The sequence below is a fragment of the Zeus faber genome, assembly GCF_960531495.2.
Source record: "Zeus faber genome assembly, chromosome: 3".
NCBI lineage: Eukaryota > Metazoa > Chordata > Actinopteri > Zeiformes > Zeidae > Zeus > Zeus faber.
In genome coordinates, this window is record NC_137190.1 from 27,832,877 (window position 1) to 27,852,850 (window position 19,974).

Consider the following 19,974-nt stretch of genomic DNA (forward strand, 5'->3'; position numbering starts at 1 on the left):
AATCTCATGACATTTCTACAACAATAACTGGATAAAAGATTATCCGGACCAAAAAAGGGCAAATTGCTTGTTGGGGTGTTTGTTTCCCTTCATTAAAATGATATGGCCAGATACCCTTCTTAAAAGGTCAAATTCTAACACGCTGGTAGAGATAGGGACAAAAGTAGATTAGTGGAAATTACATGGTGTGAGCCTTTTGATCCTCCACATCAGACCATTCAGCTGTTTATGCGGACCGTCCCTTCGAATAAAGGTGAATGTTGGCAATGACCTGTAGTCACATACATTTCTGAAATACCTGTTGGGCTTAAAGTACCAACAACCAACAAGCATATTACCATACCATAACACATGTATTCGTTCATTTTGCGCTTTTTTGTAAGTTGATACTGATATATTAATATGATCTATATATATATATTTTTCAGAATGCATTCAATAACTAATCATGTATCTATAACGTACAGTATATATATTCTATAAGGGCCTTCAATTGGTGCTTGTTTTGGATTTGTGCTGCACACTGTGCATGCACGCACACATTTTCATATACAAACATATATTTTGCTTATACTTTTCGCTTGTTGCATTTTTTTTCTTGTGATTTAGATATTATAATTCATAATATTATTATTATTATTATTATTATTATTATTTTGTTCTACCTACTTAGCTTTTCACAACCTTTGGAATTTGTTCTTGTATCATTTCACTGCCGCACTGAACGACGTATGTGATCAATCTGGATTCTTGCATAAAACATAAATGACCAAATAAGCATTTTACATATTATATCATTTATGTAAATATAAAATAGAACGACAATTATATTGGAATTCTATAGTGAAAACATTTATGTTTTTGTTGATTGCGTGTCCTCCGTTCAAATGTTGGCGGTTCCGCGCCGGCTCTCGTTGCACCCTGCATGGCAACACTCGCCAAGTCTCGCGATGTTATGTTGGGACGGGCGCTCCTGCAGATTCCGACCTGCGTAGCGACACGGGGGCATCCTGCTCTGCCGAGAACGCGCAACAATGGACGCGGTGGACGTTAAAACTCCGGAGGACGACTCGATGCTCGAAGAAACTGTCGCGCCCACCGAGGACGAAGAGGCCGACGAGGCGGTGGTCGAGAACACCAATGGCGTGAAAATGTGAGCGGGAATGTTTTGACTCGTTGCGTGTGCTTAGCCGCTAAGGCTAACGCTGGCTAAGCTAAAGCGGCTAGCCGATTACGGCTCACAATCTGGGAATGCGTTAACCTGAGGCCCGCGGTTGAAAGGCATGGTGTGTTAGCGGTTAGATGGTTAGATATATGGTTGAATTGATGGATGGATCGATGGGTGCTTGGGTGGACGGACGGACAGACAAGAGACTGACGGATACATTATTCATTCATCCCGAGGGAAATGGCGGCACACCTCACCTAAATCTAAACAATAGGCGGTAATAATAAAGCAAGATTATAGGTAGGAAAAAAAAAACCCATACGCAATGAACCGACAAATGAACAAAAAATACGAACATACAATAAACCTTAAAACGTGCTTTAAAATATGCTAATGGAACAACTCGGCAATATACAGCTGAAAATGAACAAGAACCCTGTATCAACAAACACTGTGTCAGAAATACGCAATTGTGCACGTTTGTATGAAATCTGTCCGTGTACTGTGTGTACATGAGCGGAAAACTAAATGGTTTTAACAATATAATGTACAGGGTTTTGCGAAAGACACGTGGCTCTTTATTTCGTTCATGAAGGGTGAGAGTATTGCCCTGTTAGGCTTCCTGTCATTTACTATGAATCACTTGTTTTTGTTGTCAGCTTTTATGTGCTTATGCCATATTTCAAATGGGAAGTAGGGCTGGGCAATATTGACAAAATTGTGACGAAATACCTCTATATTGATAACTTGATAGTTATACCTTCTGAGACGACGATTGGTGGTCCTTAACTTATCCGACCGTGGTTTTACATTGACATATTCTCTTACAAAAATGCCCTGTATGAATTTTTAAAAATGTTTTTCTAGAGAAGCTGAGGAAACCCAGGCGCCCAAAGAGAAGCCTGAGCCGAAGGAGAAGCCCTCAGGGAACCGGAGAGGAAACCGCCACCATCCCTACAAAGACAAACATGGCGGCGCGGGAGACAAGAAGGGCGCCCACAGGAACCGGGTGTTCATTAGCAATATCCCCTATGATATGAAGTGGCAGGCAATTAAAGATCTAATGCGTGAGAAAGGTAAATTCTCTGGTGATGGAGACGGTCCTCGCTGTCTCCTCAGCTAATCTGTTCTTGATCTCTCTTCTCTTGTTATCAGATGGATGCTCCTAACTTTCTTTGGATGAACTAGTGCAGATGTTTAGGAAGTAGTACAGTGTGACATTGGCTCCAATTAACTCTCATGGGTGGACAACAATTTAGTTTGGACTGATATGTCTGTGAGAAAAGGATGACGATCTTAGTCATTTTTGTCACGTGTGTGTCACTTGTTTACGGTATTGTCAGCTCCTAAATGTAACCTCAGACCAGTAGTGGTATTGACTGTTGTATAATTTTGCTAAACCTGTTGTAAGGAGAACCATGCTGAATTTATGTGAAAAGAATTGTTACGCATTGCTTTCTGAACAATGGGGTGTTAAGGAGCCTCTGGAAGGTGAAAGTACCTTTTATGAACTCTCAAATGCCATGACTGGAATCTTGTTGACCAACTGATCAATGTTGAAGTCTTTTAAATTTCCCAGGTTGACTGTAGCCGTGTTTCTCTTTGGCCTTGGCCTGTGGGTGTCTCGATTCCTTCCCAGAAAGGGATGGTGTTGTCTGGTGGGGTTTTGGTCTGGGCTGACTGACTCGTGCTCATTAATTTGGACTTCTCCATCTGTAGCGGCATTGCCAAGGCCAACGGCGACGCAAAGACGTGGTGACTTAAATCCCTTTTTGTTCTCTTGGTATTTTTTCCTTTGTATGTCTCATGTAGTTGGTGAGGTTACATACGTGGAGCTCTTTAAGGATGCAGAAGGAAAGTCAAGGGTAAGTGATGTGGTCAACTGGCTGCAAGAGGTTTTAAATGCCCTCAGCAGTCTCTTTTCTTACCAAGTTCTCTTATAGGTACTGATCCTTTGGGTCTGTTTGTTACTGAACTGGCGTTGGATTGTGTCAAGAGCCTGAAAGTTGGCTATAGATTGATATTCACTTGAAAGGGAGATGTCTTGTTGATTCTGGAAAAGTAGCCTTAACATATCTGAAAGTAAATCTTTGTTTTTGTTGCGGTCACTTCAATTGGTGTTAAAGATTGTCTGTTTTGGCCATTTTTCAAAGGGAAATGCGGATTGTGTGATCTGTCTTATTGATTGACCTTGATTCTGTGTCTCCAAATCTGGCATAACAATTCTGCTTCATTTTATATTGCACAATTCTCTCTCTTTTTTTTTAAAAGGTAAAACAAAACGTTTCCGAATAATATTGTTCTATATTGAACTTTCTAGAAAAAAATAACATGCTTTATTTTACAGCTGTTTGGGGGAAAAAACACAAAATAGGCTCACAACATATCTCTAACAGGATTTATTTATTTTTACTCCCCATCCTTTTGTATTTGACAACCTTTCTGTAAATGCTAAAAAAAAATGAATCATATTTTTATTTTTTTAATTTATTTTTTTTACATTTATTATTCCAAAGCATTTGTAATACCTTTTTATAATTTTTTGTGTAGATATTGTATTTAATGTAGCATGTGATGTAGACAGCATGTTGATGAAAATTTGTTCATGTGCTGTCGTAATGGTGTTGTGTTTATTTCTCCTGCTGTGAATATTTGTGCTTCCTGGATGTCACGGTGCGTCCGCTTAGGGTTGTGGGTAAGGAAATCCCTCATGTTCTCCCGTAACTTTTACTATGTTCTAAATCTCAAGCCTGCATGGCCTCAACTGATGTCTCTGCTGCCCCTGCCTCTCCAGTGTGGTGGAGTTCAAAGATGAAGAGTTTGTGAAGAAGGCCATAGAAACTATGAACAAGCATGACCTAAGTGGAAGGCCACTCAACATTAAGGAGGTAGGAACAATTGACTGAAATTCTGACTTAATTATTGTGGTTTTAAGACATTTTGGTTTCTTTTGCATAGCCAATTTCTTACCAAGTATATTTATAGATGCCAGGAATGTAATCTGCCTTTTGTGCACCCACAACCATAAATAGGAAACAAATCATGCCTTGTAAGAAAGTCGTGGAACTGACTTTTTCTTCTTATGCCCAAGGACCCCTATGGCGAACATGCAATGCGCATGCTGAAGCACATGGGCGGAATCTATCCAGGCGCCCGAGGGTCTGAGGGAGTTCCGGGTGGGATGAACCTGCCCCCATCCATCGCCAACAACCCCAACATCCCACCAGACGTCATCAGCTCCCTGCAGGCGGGACGACTGGGCACCACGGTGTTTGTGGCCAACGTAAGGACTGCACAAACATCGCTTTTGCCAAACATCTTGAGGAAAATGTTTGCATTAAATGGTTGTTACACCTCTTCTGTGGTTACGTTGGCAGCTGGATTTCAAGGTGGGCTGGAAGAAGCTGAAGGAGGTGTTCAGCATGGCAGGTGCGGTGAAGCGGGCTGACGTGAAGGAGGACAAGGACGGCAAGAGCAGAGGCATGGGAACTGTGACTTTTGAGCAGCCGCTGGAGGCCGTGCAGGCCATATGTATCCTTTGAAACTAGAACCAAAGCAGTAAAGCTTAAATCCATACAGCTGTACCTGACACACTTTCAGAAAGCTCCTCCTTGACTTTTCTTCCAGCCATGTTCAACGGACAAATGCTGTTTAACAGGCAGATGCACGTCAAAATGGTATGACCTAGTTATTATTATTAATATTATTATTATTATTATTTATTTTTAATTTTTTTAACCTGTGCTGTCAGCAGGCTTGGTGTACAACACAGTGTATTTGTATCCATTGCATCCAAGACAGAGTTAATCTGCAAGTGGAGTTCAAATTCTCAACTCTTTATTAATCATCAAGAACGGCTTGCAATAACTGTCCTGTGGACATGTGGCATGACAAGAGCACAGTTCTTTTGTTATCCAGAACTGCCGCCAATCCCCCTCTTTGGAGAACGTTCTTACTATGTTTTGATCTATAAACAGCTAATCTCCAAGAGGGGGAGGGAGGATCACAATTGGTGAGACAGATAAACATAGACACAAACAACAATATTTAATTGACAAAATATAAAAATAGAAACAGACGACAGCATATATTTGACAAAACATGATTAATTAAGTCGACGAAAATTGCAGCAGCAATTACGCCATGTGGCCTCTTCCACGTAGAGAAAGGGAGAAGGATGTAATCAGGAGGATGTTAAGGTGTGTGCGTGTGCGTGCTAACCAGTGAATACACAGGACCAATGAGTTCTGGTAGCGCCTCCAAGCAGCAGAAAAGGCCTCGCAGCCGCCCATTAGTCCCCCGGCCATATAGCCACCCCACAACCTCAAGAAAGCTCCAAGCATAATGCACCGCAGCCACAGAAGACCCCCAACCCACAGAGAAGCGGGGAGCCTGTAGAGCAACACCCACACATGACCCCGAGGTGCACAAACCAGTCCCAGAGAGCACAAAGTGACCCTGCACCCATAAGGTACACACATGCAACCCACCCCTTTGTCCAGGCATGAGAGACATCCGCAAGCACAGAACCCGGGCTGTGGGCGGCAAACACGCACCACGGGCCCAGAATCAGGCCCCCCACCCACAAACACCCCGTGCAAAGGGGAGGCCCACCATACTGCAATGATGACCCACCTGGCCCGAGCCCCAAGCACTCACCCACGTAATCGAGGTCGGGGCACCTCAGCATCCACCCACCTGGTGTGAATTAAGCCCTGCCATCACTCGCAGACAGCAGGGGCTCCTCTACGACCGCTGGGACCCAGAGCACCCACCGTAGAGCAATTGAGCGGGAGCAAGGCTGACCGCTGCCTCACGTACTGTAACCCATACCATGATGGCAAACAGCCACCAAGGGGCCCTGGAAGGCTCCTTGCGGGGCTGCGTAGAGACCACCAGAAGCAAGTCTCCAGGACCCGAACACAGTTGGCAGGGGGGGCCCCCCCCCCCCCCCCCCCGCCAATCACACCTCCACACCAATCCACTCCGCAATCCCAGAAACCCCAGTGCTCAATATGTGCTGTTTGTATATGCAGTTACAATTGCGGGATATGAGGAGTGCGAGCCATCCGAGCATATCGAACCCGAGTCACCCGCACTTCTCCTGCCCCGCATGTGCTGAGTTTGAGTTCCCAGCATTGGGTGAGATAGGCGAAGCCCAACCAGATCAATGCAGGAGTGCAGCAGGCTGGGCAAGGGCCACGTGGACCCCACCACGGCTCAGACCGTGCCCCAGCGCAATGACAGTCCACCCCCCCCCATATGGGACTCTGATGGACACATGGCCCCCCCATCCCCCCATTCAGACCTAAATGAATAGTTATAATCGCTTATTATGCTGTTGTTTTGCGTTTTGTTATGCTGTTGTTTGTTGTGTTCAATTTGTTGTTATAAAATTGTTATTGCATTTTAATAAGATTTCCTGTTTATTTTATTCCAGGATGAGAAATCTCTTCCACCTGACGATTTCCATCAAGTCGAAAAGGCACCTCAATTACCAAGTAAGCGCTTATCCTCCTGTTAATGTTTGACCTGTCAATCTTTTGTAGTTGTACAAGTGACAGTTGTACAAATCGATTCAACTTATTACTGGAAAACGACAATAACACTTCCGCCTTCAAGTTTATTGCTGCTAGTCTTTGTGTGGATGTTCATTGCTTGCCTGAAATTGATTGATTTTTGCAGTGTATAGTACAGCACAATTGTGACAGAATCTTCAGAAAAGCCTTTATCAAAAAATAGGACAGATCAAATTATTTGATTTTGAAATTCTGACCAAAACACAATGCACAGCACATGATACGAACTGAGAAGCGTCAATACAGCCAAGTAATACAATGAATAACATCTATATAACTATATCATCTGTCTCTAGCTATAAATTTCCTTTGTCATCTCTGCAACCGTTTATCCAATCTACTTCACACTTGGTGGGTATATTACTGGAGACCCAAATACGTGCAGTGTTGAAAATATTAATAAACTCACTAAACAAAAAGCCAGCGAGGACTTCAGTGCTCTGTGACTAAGTCACAAAGAGTGTCTTTCCCCGTTGTTTGTCTTTAACTGGCAGTTTCATTTTCCATTGTGGGACACAGGACTGAACGGGCATGGACTCGTGTAAACAAATAAAATAACTTGGGAGTCAATATGACCTTATTAAAAGAAGTTGTCACTGACAGACTTGTGATACTGAAGTGTATCTGTCTCATCCCTATCAGCTATCAATATGTAAATATATGAATGTTTGTCTGTCTGCAGGGGGCCTGGGTGGTATAGGTATGGGCCTGGGACCAGGGGGACAGCCTATCAACGCCAACCGGATGAGTGGAGGAGGGGGAGGAGGAGGAGGCGGCGGGGGAGGAGGAGGAGGAGGAGGAGGAGGCGGGGGAGGAGGAGGCGGCGGCGGCGGCGGCGGCATGGGCTCAATGGGGCCTGGAGGTCAGTCAGCCATTCACATTCAGCTCATTGTTGTGCAAAATAAGTAAATTGTTACTCCAGGGCCACTGAGGAACACAATGTAGAAAATAAAAAAAAAAAAAAAAGAATCTTGGCAAAGGCATCAGAGGAGGCATTTAAAAGACGCAGATCTGCTGTGTTGGAGTGCAATTCTAGTTCAGCCAATAAAGTCCTGGTTTATTGTGGTTCAGCTGAAAGACTTGTGGACCGTTTCCTCTATTTCTGAGTCATATAACAAGTTTATCTTCAATGGTTGCCACAAATCTTCTGGAAACTTGTTTAATATTGAGCATTCATTTCCAAACAGGGAAAGTTGGGAAATATTTTTTCTGCTTTGGTTTTTATCTGTTAAGTAAAAGGCAAAATAGTCTATCGGCTTCCTATTCCTTATGTTAGATTGGTACAGAGCAATATGGTATGATAGAGCCAGTTAAAACTCTTTACTTCACATACATTGACTAACTAGTAAATGTTTACTTGAACATGGAATTTTCTCGTGGAATATCAAACTTTCCCCTCTAGTGTGAACCCTGACCTGCCCTAACACGCTGTTAGTCTCTTCTAGGTATGGATGGCCCTGGTTTCGGGGGAGTGAACAGACTCGGAGGAGGTGAGATCAGTAACCGTCCTCGCCTCCTCTATGTTGAACCAGTGCTACCGGCACGGTGTAACTCTGTGCTGCTTTTCACAGGAATGGACGGCGGGGGGGGCTTCGGGGGCATGGATAACATGGGAGCCTTTGGAGGGAGAGACATGGCACCCATGGGGAGGATGGGAGGTGAGGAGCCACTGGACAAAAATGTAGCTGTGTGCACACCTGTTATTTTTGCCAGTCCCACGCGGAGGAAACAACAATATGTGGACAATATGGTCTTCGTCATCAATGTCGTATCAATGCCCTGCTCCCCTTTTAAAAATATGCATCGTAAATATGTATTTATTAAGATATGTACCGGTCCGGAATGGGTGGGATGGACCGTGAATTTGGCCGCAGTGACATGCAGATGAATCGAGGCTTTGGGGATTCGTTTGGAGGAATGGGTAAGTCCAGTGGCGTGTGTGCGTGTGTGTTTTAGTGCCGTCATCGTATGGCTAGCTGTTATAACGTGGTGCCTGCCGGCATGCTTTCTCTCCTCAGGAGGAGGTGGAGGGTTTGGAGGAGGCATGGGCAATGCTGGCATGGGGCGCATGGGCACTGGACTAGGTACATCAGTCATTCCATCCCTTCTTCCTCTCTCCTTGTTTTGTCTCAGCTCGTCAGTTCAGCCATACCAGAGATATGCCGGGGTCAGATGGATGCACGTTCCCAGCCTTCCCATCACCTTTGCATTCAAATTGTCATTGATTGTGCTAAATAATTGACAGTGTGACAGTTGATTCACCCAAATATGTAAAAGTCAACACGGCTTAGGACTACAATGATAGGGTTACTCTACCAGCAAAGTCATTCTTGCTTCACTGCTTGTCAAGGAAGGGAACTTGTGCGCTGGGTACAAGATAGCATAATTTCTCCCACTTTGAACTGACCTTGTGTCCATACCAGGTGTAGAGCATGTTTCTCTCGTGTTGGGGCCATTATGAGAATGTTAATCTCTTCAGAGCTACGTTAAGCTGCTTCAGAAATAACTGGAATAAGTAAGCCAAGCGCCTCACCCTACGTGGCCGAGAAAAGTCTGCGTTTGTGGCCATTTTATGCACTCGCAGTGACTATCGCCCCACCTCAACGTTTTGTTATAGGGGAAAACCTTGAATAAAAATAATCCTAAAAAGACCTGCTACAAGTGGTCTGGACGAAAGTGGGTTTCTCCATCTGCCGCAGTTTTCAAGAATCTTCAGATCTTACGTGACCGCCTGCATCGCTGTGTGCTTTTGTTGCAGGTGGCAATATGGCAATCGACCGCATGGGCTCTGGGTTCGACCGTATGGGCATGGCAGGAATGGAGATGAACCGTGGCTTTGGGGGCTACGGGGGCGGGACCATGTCCGACCGGGGCTCCGGCTCCAAGGGAGGCTGTCAAATATTTGTGAGAAATGTAAGAGAAGCCAACATGTCATTAAACTGCATCATGGAATATGACGAAGTGGAGTATAAAACCTTTTTATAGAGTTTGTTTCTTTATAAACATTCTAATAGCGTTTTTAAATTTAATTTAACAATTGGAAGATAAAAAAAAATAAAAATCCTTCACTCATTCAAAATCACTCATTTTTGTTTGTGTGGCTTATTCAAGCAGACATGGTAAAGTTTTGTGACCTGACTTGTTTGTGTTCCAGCTGTCCTATGACCTCACTTGGCAGAAGCTGAAGGAGAAGTTCAGTCACTGCGGTACGTCTTCTGGGAAACCCAAACGAATATTAAGATATCACAGCGAAACACACATTAACTTTAGCTCCCACACTCTGGGCGTGGATGAAAAGGAGCCGGCCACCCTTGATGAACCTCAGACTCATTTTCCTTCCTTCCCTCCGCAGGCCAGGTGATGTTTGCCGAGATCAAAATGGAGAACGGGCGGTCGAAGGGCTGCGGCACGGTGAGGTTCGACTCCCCCGAGAGCGCCGAGCAGGCCTGCAGGATGATGAACGGAACCAAGATCAACGGCAGGGAGGTGGACGTCCGTATCGACCGCAACGCCTAGACGCCTCCACCGACACCACCACTTCCACCTCCACCCACCCCACCCCCCACACCGTTTACGCCATGTTTTTGTTTTGTTTTAAAAACACATTTGTTCCATATCTCTTATCGTGATCACTATTTTACATCCCAATGTTGGTATATTAAAACTTTATTTCCTCTTTTATTTGTTTTGTAAACTCCCATTGCTTTGATTCACTAGACGGTTTATTGGGACAAATACATTTTTTTGCTTTGTTTGTTCAATTTTTAAGACTGGTTGTTGTTCAATCTACCAAGATAAAAGCTTTTGAGTTGGTCATCGTCTTGACAATGTTAAATAAACAAAAGTTTTTCAGAAAACCACATGCGAGTGCCCGATATACAATGGCGGCAAACAAAAATATCAATTGAATAGTTCCCTGATCCAAACCTAGTGTCTTTTGATTTAACCCAGAAGGTCAGCAGTTAAATATTTATGATTCCTACTTCCAGCCAACGGTGAATGTTTGTATTAAAACAATCAGGGTTCTTGTTTGTCTCACTTATGCCACACAGGCATGTGGAAAGTTTTTACGTTTTCACATTTTATTGCTGTTGCCCATTTCCCAAACAAGCAATAACCAGCAGCTCATAAAAGGTTATCGCAACTTCTCGGACAATGCCCCATTTCTTACACATCTGAACAAAAGGACACATGACTTCAGTTAACACCTTTAATTTCCTGAGTTTGACTGGGCAGTTCTGGGTAATTGCACTCACCGAGTACTCTTTGAAAACGTATCTGCGATATGCAAACCCCGTTTTTTTTTTTATTTTACTTCTCGGTTTGCTGTGCATTGCAATATATATTTACAGGAGAAAGTCGTGAAAAAAAAGTGTTATTTTGTTATAAATATTCGAGACTGTCTTGACAGTCTCGCAGAAGACAATGGTCATTGCTACTCAGACCTCTAACAAGATCAGACAAAGGACCATCTTTTAAGAGATTTAACCAAACCAGCAGCCATCTTTCAGAGCTTTGTTGTTTTTTTTGGGGGGGGGGGGGGGGGGCTTGGAGGTTTCTTTAAGACATTGTTTCAATTCTGACTGACATCCTTTGGGAGGCTCAGGTCTCAGTCACGGCATAGTCTGATGGGGTTATTCCCAATTATCCCCAGCTCATACAAGATGGACAGCGTGGCAAACAGGATATAGCAGACGAGAGAAACACTCCCCAACTTCCAGTCCAGCTTCCATTTGTTCACATGGACGGCCATGAAGAGGAAGACGATGGACAGGAGGAGTGTGGACGAGATGAAGACCAGCCCGGTGCTGTTGACCTCCACCGGGTTGTCGGTGTCCACGAAGGCGGTTTTGATGAACCAGGGCAGACCCAGACACAGCATGTCGAACACATTGGAGCCCACAATGTTGGACATGGCCATGTCTGCTTTTCCTGAGGGGTGAAAACAAAAGGGAATGACCAAAGAGGTGCTTTAATTCCATCATCAATGCTCAAGTTAGTTTGTTTCTGGATATTTCAGTTATCCCGGATAAACCAATTGCGTGAGCGGAGGAGGTGAAGGTGTCGTATATTGCTGAGTGGTCAAACGGAACAGTAAACGTATGTATGTTAGTATGTATGTTTTTAGCCAATCACAAAGCAATACCTGCTTTCAGTAAGATCATACTGGACAGATCGTAGATGTCAAAAAACCGGCAACCATCAAGAATAGAAAGATAAACGGGCTGTTAAGCAGCCATTAACCACTCAAACAAAAACACTTCTTACATTTTTGAAGGCTTATGAAGTGTGAAAGCCTTTTGATGTCTCCATTGTATTGTGTATGTTATATGTATTAAATGATGACTAATAGATAAGCCCCCAACTCGAGTAGTTCACTGAGCCATTGTACCTGGCGGTAGAATATTTTCCTAATGACTTCAACGGGGTCTGTTACCTTCTCTGGCCACCATGACACTGGCGATAGTGTCAGGGATACTGGTTCCAGCAGCGAGAAGAGTCAGCCCCATCACTGTGTCAGGGATGGCCAGCGTCTCTCCTGTGGACAAATGGACATGGTAAGATCCAACGAAAAATACAAACTAGAGGGAGGGAGTCACGGATAAAATGATATGTATATATATAGTTGGACTTCTGGACAGAAAGTAAAATCTTCCATAATTTGTTGCAAGATTAATACCATCGATACTCAGTACTTTGTAGTATCTGGGTTGTGTGTACTGCCCCAGTTCAGATGTCTTCTGAAGTGTTCTTGTAACTTTGCTGATGTGAATGATGTGACGGCATAAGCCGACTACTAGGAAATACAATCGATGAGCTGATTATCTGGCTTGCTCTGTTTCAGTCATGTACCGCGCCAACTTAACAGTTCCGGCCCAAATGAGCAGAAGATAACAGAAAGAAATTGGAGGAGGAGTGACAGTTCAGTTATCTATTCAGTGATTCATTATATGTGTGCAATTAATGTAGATCCAAATGAATCAATTGCAGTTTAGCTGAGGTCAATGTTGTTCATAGGAAGAAATTAATTTAATAAAATAAAGCACTTTGTAGTTATAGCAGAAATGATTAAATTTGCTTGATTCCTACTTCCTTCCTCCCACTAGAGCATCTAAGCAGGCTGTGTTAATGTTAACCAATGGTTTAACAAAAAGTAGTCCAGCCCATATGAAGTCATGTTTTGATCAATTGGCCCATACCCGAAAATTTGTTTCACACCCCTGCGTTAGATGAATGCAACAGAATATTGATGGCTTTACACCCTAACATTATTCATAAATACACTCAAGGATAAGAGCTTTTTTTTTTTTTTAAACCCCCTGCTATAAGAAATCAATGTAAATGTATGTATATTTTGTGCCAGAGTTTGTTAAACACACAGAAATCTCCCTACCCCTTGCTTCATAACACAACACTCCAAGGCATGCGGGGAAGCATGATGAAATACAAGCACTGCCATTAACCATTCCCTCCCAAAGGGCACTACGAGGCTCAGCAGCAGTCAGCTCTCTACAGTTTCCCCCATGTGAGCCTTTGTGACAGCTACGGGATAATAATCCCATTATGCTGGAGTAGGTCTACCTCCGTCACATGCCGCGGCCGCCCCTGATCTCGGGTCAGAGTTATTTCCCTTGGTAGTTTCTCTTGCCGACGTAAAAAAAAAACGGTGCGGCGTCTGGAGGCTGTTCTGTACGTACACCCTTCTGCCCACATGACTGTGTTGCTGTTGGGGTTGAGGCACACTCTAATCCTGCCTGGGCCCATATCTGCACTGGAACTACATTACCCCCCACACCTTCCCGGACAATGGCATTCCAGGAATGAACCCAGCAGACCAACATGTGATTCGACTCTGCTGCAGACACTTTTTTTTCCCCTCACGATTTCTCCTAATCCGCAAAATGAGGTTCCCTAAATCACTTCAAAGTATAACTTACGCTGTTAGTAATCAGAGATAAAAGCTATAATATGTAGAATATTTTTTTTTACTCAAGAGTCTCGAAATAAATGTTTAGCCAATTGCCCGTTTAACAGGTTTTAATAGAGATTAATGGCTCAGGCCACTGCGACAAACCTTAAAGACCTAAGTGGCGGATTAATCTTGGTTTAAAAAGCAACATACGTACCGACAATGGTGACCATCCACACCAGCACGTATGTGAAAGCCGAAATCCAGACGGCCGACATGAGGAAGGTGACCATGAACCACGGCTTCCAGAATTTTCTCCGGCAGTCGGGGATGGTCAGGAACAGCAGGACGATCACCGGCAGAGACAGAACCCAGAAGATCCTCTTCAGGTCGCTCTCCGGCATCGCAAACACACTCTTGTGCTCTGCAGACGACGGTCGTCGGGGAGAAAGAAAGAAAGAAAATTAGACTAGAAGACATTTTTCTTCTTTCATAATTAGTTTTTATTTTTAATATAACATGTATTGATATGTCTATGTTAGCTCTTGATGTAGAATTAGAATGTAGAATGCCCTTAATAATTCATTGTCCACTAACTGAAATCCAACACAGTGTCGGTTGGTGATTTAAAGCGTGACTGTCCAACGCCTGCGTCCGACGCGTTGAAAGCACATTGTGATTCCCCCAATAACACACGATTAATGAATTCCCCTACAAGACCCAATCCTAAAGGTTTATGAAAATCAACACTCATCGACTTGTATTTTAACAACTATGCCCTTTAAATGAGTCGCATCATGTGTTCTCCCAAGTGATGCGAGTTCTCCTCGTGCGATAGCGGTCGTGCGACACACGGGGACCCCTGAGAGCAAGCCGCGTTTTGTGGAAAAACGTTGGTTGGGCGGGCTCTCTTGCATGATCTGTATTATTTTAACTGGGATGGAATTTTCCTGTTTTGACGACGTTGACCCGGCCTGGAATTGCTGCCATGAACGCTTCATTTATATTGTAAACAAACACGCCCTCCCCCCACGCAAATTGAGAATTTGAGGGGCGCGAGAATCTTTGGTTTGCAACCGAGTTATCCGAAGCAGTTCACGAGCGTAACCCAGCGTGGGCCAGGGCACGTCAGTCAGGAATAAAGGCCGACCGGCTTGGTTTCCGACAACTGAGAAACAAATTTACCCGTTTCTTCCTCTGAAAAGAAAAGGCAGCTATTTCCCCTTTTGAAAGGAGGCGACCCAACTATCTTAAATAATTACAGACCACTCACTAAACTCTCTGTTTTGGCTAAGGTCCTTGAATTCCCGGTCAGTGAAAAAGTAAGTTTCTGAACATGCAAACTATCTCACATACACAACCCAGGCTACTCAGTTAGAGGGTGCTCCCTCAGAGGTACTGGAAGTCCACAAGGGGGTCCCACCAGGTTCCGTTCTGGGCCCACTATTATTTACCATATACATGAATTGCCTCGGTCTGAATATTCCTTTCATTTCTACGCTGATGACACGGTCATTAACTGCTTTGCACACACTCCTGCTCAGCCTTTCGCATGTCTTCAGTATGCATTTGATAGAGTACAAGAACAGCTTTGTCAACTGCGACTTGTTCTAAATTCAGATAAAACAAAACTCGCCCCGAGAAAATTGGTACCAGAAATGGTCAACAAAACTGTGTGGCTATCTCCTTTAAAATACCTAGGGTTTTTATTTGCCTGCTTGTCTTTTAAGGCGCATATCCACTGTATTACAAAAAAGCTGAAGCTTTTACGAGGATTTTACTATAGAAATAAGTCTCGCAATTCTTTTGGTGAGAAACGGAAAATGGGGTCTGTTATTGATAATTGTGATGTGATGTACATGAATGCCTCTGCTCACTGTCTTCACATGCTGGGTAGTGTGTGTCATGGGGCTCTGAGATTCATGACAAACTGTGGATCTCTGACTCACCATTGTGTGTTGTACTCGAAAGCGAATTGGCCTGCTTTATGTGTGTGCCGACTCAGTCACTGGTTCGTTTGTATTTACGAAGCCATTCTCGTCTCTTTTAAACTTGAAATACGGAAATTGCAATTTCCGCTCCCAGCACATTCTGCGATTTGCTGTTCCCAAAGTCCGAACTGAACCGGGAAAGAAAGCCTTTAGTTTACAAAATATCCCACTTTTGGCTGCAACTTTTTTCCCCATGGGGAAAACATTTAATAATGCAGCATACAAACATATTAGATGAAGTCTCCACACACTCTGACAATTTCACTAAGATTGATCTAGCTTATAATTTTTAATAAATCGTTGTTTTTCTTTCTATTAGATAAGCCAGTTGTATTACGTTTAAATGTGTTCACCAATATAATGTTTGTTGATCCTCTCTGGCTGATCCCTCATTTCCACGAAAGGAGTCATAAGGTTCAATGTAAGGTGAATGGTTCCGTATGAGGCTCCTCCCCGTTACCTTCGGGGATCTCGTTGAGGCCGTGCAGGCTGAGGGAGAGGTGCGAGTATCCCGAGTCGTCCTGGAAGATGCCGCTGTCGGTCCTGGAGCGCCGGTGGACCCGGAGACTGGTGTCGTTGCTCCAGCCCACCAGGGTCTGGGTCTCACCGGGCTCGGCGGCTCCGCCCTTGCCCAGACAGGTGCAGCATGGGCTGAACCGCCGCAGCACGAACTCGCTGATGCGCAGATCGAAGCACAGCACCACGATGTAGACGCCGTACACCAGTAGTAGACAGGCGGCGTCGTACCTGCAACCCAAACGTCTGACATGAGAGGAAACACACGGGGGAACAACTGAAGGCGTTTCTCTTAAAATTTGAAGTCAATTTTAACGAAAAAAAAAAATGGAATTGTGAGGTGCTTTTTCGTTAAAACTTCCACCATCACATTAACTACACAGTAATGAAAAAAATTACATCAGAACAAACTCTTCAAAACGACCCATAATATTTCAGACTCTCATTTCTTTAGAAGTACAATTTGTGAATTTTGTTTTCAAATTGTGTATTCGTGGGGTGTGTCCATCTTCGTGTCAACGCCACAAACATCAGTAGATCAGCAAGGAAATACACCGTGCTGTGTTGTGCTATGACTAATGAGAGGAAATGTACCCTTGCGAGTACATTGGGAAAGATTCAATAAACACTTATTGCGAGGGCGGAGATGATGAATTACGAAGCAGATACTGTGCTCTTTTACAGCTCTGCAGTGAGCTGGCGTTTTGTTTACAGCCTTTCTATTTTGGTTCCTGCCTTATTACAGTCGAGAGCGGCAATAAACACCTGCGTGGGGTGGCGGGTAGTAAACATCCACCCACCTGTACTTACCAGTACACTCTGTTATCAGAGATGATGGCGATCACCGCGGCGACGCTGATGCTGTATGCCAAGCAGTCTCTGAACAGGGGCCAGCAGGTGAGCCGCCCCACCTAATACAGGAAGCAAAGGAGAAACAAAACATCTATTTATGGGTTACAGCATACACAGTGATCCATCCGCATTGACCTACAAAGTCAGCACTGTTTTAGGTGTTTACGTGTGTGTGTGTGTGTGTGTGTGTGTGTGTGTGTGTGTGTGTGTGTGTGTGTGTGTGTGTGTGTGTGTGTGTGTGTCAGTATGCACCGTGGAGGTCAGAAGTCCGCAGGCGGCGCAGATTCCCAGGAGGTTGTAGACGGCGGATCCCACGATGGTGCTGACCCCGATGTCCCCCTTTGTGACAAACACACCTGACACACACAGCAGCACACGCAAGATGAAAACAATGTCAAAGAGGGGTCATGTCACCGTGAATAAACGCCGATGGCAAATTGCTCTCCCAGTGTTTGACTTGAGAAATGGATGATTACCCAGAAAGGCAGTGACCAGTTCAGGCGCAGAGCTGCCAGCTGCCATGAATGTAGCTCCAGCTACATCCTGAGACAGTCCCAGACCTGATCCACACAGGACAACCAGAGATACAGTTATATAGCAAGAAAAGGTGTTCACACGATCATAGAGAATGGTGGGGGGGGGGGCAGGGCACATAAAATGCTTACGTTCACTAATAACCTCCAGAGATGGTAGAAAATAGTCGTCGCATATTATGGCCACCGCCAGCAGCATGTAGAAAATGAGCATGAAATAAATGACGAGTCCTCCATCCTTCCTCTCCTGCACGGTGAAGAAACCGCCTGGAAACTCTGAGGACTGTGGGGAGATGCACTCCGTCTCATTTTCTGTAATGAAAGCAGGCCATCATATGTTGATAAAATAATAATAATAATAATAATAATAATAATAATAATAATAATAATAATAATAATAGTTTAGCTGCAGCCAATGATACAGGGAATGGACCCCTAATAATAATAATAATAATAATAATAATAATAATAATAATAATAATAATAATAATAATAGATCAGATAAAAAAGCTAGACAGACAGACAGACAGGAAGTAGAGCGGGTCGTCTAGTAAGCAGAAGGTTGCTAGTTTGATCCCAAGCTCCTCCTAGTAGCGTGCTGATGTGTCCTTGAGCAAGACACTTAACCCCCTAACTGCTCAGATACGTATCTAGGCGCGTATAAACCCTGATAAGTGTATATGAAAAATATATACACACACTCCTCCATCTAACATCAGTAAGGACCCCCACCAAAAACATGCACACATCATCGTCTGACCAACGACGGACAACCAGGTCCCCGGGCGCGTCGTCGAATGCTGCCCACTGCTCCTGGCTGCCCCCCCGGAGGAAGGACAAGCCAGGATGGGTCAAATGCAGAGGCCACATCTCACCGGCCACCATCCAAAGCCTGTGCCTGGGTGTGTGTATGCATGTGTTGTAGTGTGGCGTGGCGTGTGATCAGTAAAGATTCTTCTTCTCAGGTAGACAGATAGACACAGAAAACAAGAACTTGTGCCAGTCTGCATCCATAATAATAATAATAATAATATTAATAATAATTATAATAGAAATGGTAGCTAGATAGACGGACGGACAGAGAGACAGACAGACGGACAAGAAATAGGCAATAATCATAAAGCAATATGAATAAAAAATAGGAAATAAATAAGTGATACGCAATAAACCAAAGAATTATCATCGTAAACGATAAACCTCTTTATTAAGAATTCACCCCGTCAAAAAATAAGAACTTGTGCCGGTTTGCATCCATACTATGACTACTACTACTACTACTACTACTACTACTACTAATAACAACAATAATAATAATAATTATTATTATAATTATAATTATAATAAGACATTTAATATAAATAACTAAATACACCTTCACACCAATACAGACCAAACTAGCAGTGACCTCCATTCCCGCAGCAAAACCTTTCACTCGAGTCACACGGTTCCACTCGCGCGGATGTCAACAGGGACGAGCAGCGCCTCCACCACAGGCGGACACCACTCACCCAGAGCCCGGCGGGTCCGGCTGCGTCCGGACCGCTGGGACACCAGGTGCACCGCGCAGTAGAGGAAGAGCACCAACCCCAGGAAGTAAGGAACGAAGTCCTTCCTCTTCTTGTTGTGCGGAGCCGCGGTCCCGCGCATGGTGGCTTGCTTTCGGGTCGGAGGAGTTAACAGGACAGACGGCGAGAGGGAGGCACGGGCGGAGGCGGCGTGGGGATGGAGGAAAGCGAGCGTCGTGCGAGCCGCAGCGACGCTACTCTGGAGGCCGAGGGAGAGCTCAGCGGGCCCAGGGACCATCTTTTAAGGATGAGTTACAATGGGGTGGATGGGGGGGGGGTGGATGGGGGGGCGGTGGTGGGGGCATCACGGGACCCATTCATTCCACTCCACTTCCAAAGCCCCGGGTGAGTGAGTTAGATAATGGGTTGAACCCACGGAGTCTCTGGGTGGAGGGACTACAATACAAAAAACAACAACAACAACCCTGTACAACACGCCCCGTCGGTGCACAAGTGACTTGAACCAGAGACGCTTGTCTTTATTTTTTATGTTGTGTTTACAACAAAATCAGCCATACAGTAAGTATTCCCAAGATTTGCAAATAATAATCCCAAATTATATGAATAGCGTTATTAATAATGCGAATGCTAATACTACCACTACTACTACTACAAATAATAATAATAATAATAATAATAATAATAATAATAACAATAATATCAAAAGTATCATCATCATAATAAACGAATATATTAATTATATATATATATATATATATATATATATATATATATATATAATTATTATATAAACCGTTTTACTTTCATCTTGGCATGAAAGTCAAGGTGATTTACATTCATGTAAGACAATGAATAACATTTAAAAAAATAATAATAATAATAATTTCTTCATTTTTGAT

General features: G+C 43.9%; 2 protein-coding genes across 2 annotated transcripts; one reads left to right on the plus strand and one right to left on the minus strand.

The window, feature by feature from the left end:
* The first annotated feature begins 1,023 nt into the window (after positions 1-1,023).
* Positions 1,024-10,601, plus strand: myef2 (myelin expression factor 2). The gene is made up of 16 exons (XM_079997124.1): positions 1,024-1,153; positions 2,036-2,244; positions 2,981-3,033; positions 3,856-3,863; positions 3,963-4,056; positions 4,260-4,451; positions 4,546-4,699; positions 4,796-4,845; positions 6,609-6,669; positions 7,430-7,573; positions 8,319-8,405; positions 8,573-8,668; positions 8,766-8,831; positions 9,506-9,660; positions 9,902-9,953; positions 10,100-10,601. Exons 1-16 carry the CDS (start codon positions 1,035-1,037, stop codon positions 10,261-10,263), a joined length of 1,704 nt encoding a protein of 567 aa, XP_079853250.1. The 5' UTR covers positions 1,024-1,034; the 3' UTR covers positions 10,264-10,601.
* Positions 10,602-11,356: 755 nt separating this feature from the next.
* slc24a5 (solute carrier family 24 member 5) lies at positions 11,357-19,196 on the minus strand (the record flags this gene model as incomplete). Its single annotated transcript, XM_079998081.1, has 9 exons — positions 11,357-11,679; positions 12,185-12,286; positions 13,875-14,081; positions 16,109-16,395; positions 16,975-17,075; positions 17,269-17,372; positions 17,493-17,576; positions 17,682-17,861; positions 19,058-19,196. 9 exons carry the CDS (start codon positions 19,194-19,196, stop codon positions 11,357-11,359), a joined length of 1,527 nt encoding a protein of 508 aa, XP_079854207.1.
* Positions 19,197-19,974: the final 778 nt, after the last annotated feature.

Coding starts and splice junctions, on each gene's coding strand:
- myef2 (XM_079997124.1), top strand. CDS start 1,035: ATGGACGCGGTGGACGTTAAAACTCCGGAGGACGACTCGATGCTCGAA. Junction 6,670..7,429: donor AAAGGCACCTCAATTACCAA/GTAAGCGCTTAT, acceptor GTCTGTCTGCAG/GGGGCCTGGGTGGTATAGGT. Junction 7,574..8,318: donor CGGGGGAGGAGGAGGCGGCG/GCGGCGGCGGCG, acceptor TGCTTTTCACAG/GAATGGACGGCGGGGGGGGC.